Source organism: Pterocles gutturalis, unplaced genomic scaffold (genome assembly GCF_000699245.1).
Source record: "Pterocles gutturalis isolate BGI_N339 unplaced genomic scaffold, ASM69924v1 scaffold15471, whole genome shotgun sequence".
Taxonomy (NCBI): Eukaryota; Metazoa; Chordata; class Aves; order Pterocliformes; family Pteroclidae; genus Pterocles; species Pterocles gutturalis.
The window spans coordinates 1-1,997 of NW_010105719.1; the positions used below are offsets into that span (position 1 = coordinate 1).

General features: G+C 62.3%; 1 protein-coding gene across 1 annotated transcript in view; it reads left to right on the forward strand.

Annotated features, from left to right (window-relative positions):
- Window positions 1-7: 7 nt before the first annotated feature.
- LOC104471986 (ubiquitin carboxyl-terminal hydrolase 36-like) overlaps window positions 8-1,997 on the forward strand; it is a gene marked incomplete at both ends in the record, with an annotated part of 5,367 nt that continues 3,377 nt past the window's right edge. Inside the window, 3 exons of the mRNA XM_010087511.1 lie at window positions 8-203; window positions 1,005-1,115; window positions 1,414-1,516. Of these exons, the coding sequence (XP_010085813.1) occupies window positions 8-203; window positions 1,005-1,115; window positions 1,414-1,516 (410 nt within the window). The remainder of the gene's footprint in view (window positions 204-1,004; window positions 1,116-1,413; window positions 1,517-1,997) is intronic.

A 1,997-nucleotide genomic window follows, 5' to 3' on the forward strand; every position in this document is an offset into this window, starting at 1 on the left:
GGGGGGCGGGGACGGGTTCCCCACGCCCCAGAAGGTGCAGTTCCCCGTGGAGCGCCTCTCCATGACCTGGGAGCGGATCTACCGGATTGGCGCCGGGCTGCAGAACCTGGGGAACAGCTGCTTCCTCAACTCCACCATGCAGTGCCTGACCTACACGCCGCCGCTCGCCAACTACCTGCTGTCCAAGGAGCACGGCCGCACCTGTGAGTGGGGGGCCACGGACTGGGGGGCAGCAGGGCTGGGGCGGCTGCGCTGCAGGGAGGAGGAGCACCCGCCTCTCCTGCTCCCAGGGCTGTGCTCAGCATCTCTGCACATGGCTCTGGCGAGGGGCATGCCAAGGGGTCTTGGGATGCGACTCCTCTGCTCCCTCCTGCCCGTTTCTCCATGGAGAGGTCCTTCCTGCGCACAGCTCACTTTTCCTGTCTGTAGCACTGTTGGCGAGCTCTGCATCCTTGGTCTGGGGAGGCCTTGTCTCTGCTGGGCATAGCCAGGACTAGGATGGGTCCACGGGGTCTTCCTGGGTCCCAAACAGCCCCTGCCTGTGGGGACTGCACGAGGGGAGGGCCGAAGGCTGCGTACAGGCAGCAGGTGCTGTTTATGGGTGGCTGTGAAAGGGAGTCCCGTGGGCACTGCTCCGCGCTGTGACCAAGGGGAGCACGTGGGGCTCACAGCCCCATCCGTAGGGCTCGGGTGGGATCTGCCTGTTGGGGCCAACCTGTGGGCTTCTCCAGCAAGTCCCTGTGATCTCTTTTCCATCCCCGTGGACGCTGCCTCGTCTCGGGGGGTTGCAGTGGCTGGTACTGTGACTTGGGCTGTGCCAGCTGGGGTAGCACGTGCTGGTCCCTGCGAAGCTGGGATGCCCCAGAGAGGTACCATAGCACAGAGCTCGTAGGGAAAATGAGTGTGGCTGAGCTGGGTTGGACCAGAGGTCCCCCATCCCCTGTAGTGCCTCTGTTTCTCCTGGGTTTGTCCCCAACATCCTGTCTTCTCCTCTCCGGCTCCAGGTAACCATGGAGGCTTTTGCATGATGTGCGTTATGCAGGAACACATCATCCAGGCTTTTTCCAACAGTGGCAAGGCGATAAAGCCAAAGTCCTTCATCTGCAACCTCAAGAGTAAGGATGGCTGCCCTTCCCTTCCCAGCCGTAGCCGTAGCCATCCAGGAGAGCAGTGGCTAATGTAGGAGCAGAACCTTTGAGATCAGGGCACGTCTTGGCAGACAGCTCTTCTGAGGTGACTCATGGAGCCTGCCAGGGGCTGGTGACTTCATGGGCTGCATGGGGCTTCCCCCATGGCCGGCAAGAGCCTGGTGTCTGGTTTGGGTTGAGGGGACACAAATCCCAAGGGAGGGAGGGAGGGAGGGTCTGCATGTGTTGCAGCACATTCTGGGACCGATTCCTCCCTCTCCTGCAGAGATCACCGAGCACATCCGCTTTGGCAGGCAGGAGGATGCGCACGAGTTCCTGCGTTACACCATCGATGCCATGCAGAAGGCCTGCCTGAACGGCTGCACCAAGTACGTGGGGCCTCTGATGGCCCATCGCTGCTCTTCTCTGCTGTCCCCTCGCTGGTCCCCTGTGCCTGCGGGTGGGGACTGTGGGGCGAACTGGTCAGACTCCTAGAGGGAGGTCCTGACTCCAGGGGCCTTGGGTGGATGTCCCCCCTCTCTGCCCCTCTGTGACACAGCGCTGGGCTGGTGTCTGCCTTCTCCTGACACCTCCGTCCCAGCACAGCGGTGGTCCTGTGGCCGCTATGGATTTGGATCCTGTCCCAGTTGCCAAGGGGTGCTAGTTGAGCCCCAGCTGTGGGTGAGTAGCTTTCCCCTGGGCCCTCCGCCCCGGGAAGGCTGTGTTGCCTCTGTCTGCATTGCCCAGCTCTGAGCTCTGGCCAGGAGTTTCTGCTCCTCCTAGAGGAAGGTGTGCATTGGAGCCTGGTGCCACCCCTTGAGCTCCGGCACTGGGAGAGCAGCCTGGCAGAGGCTGTGAATTCCCTCTTGT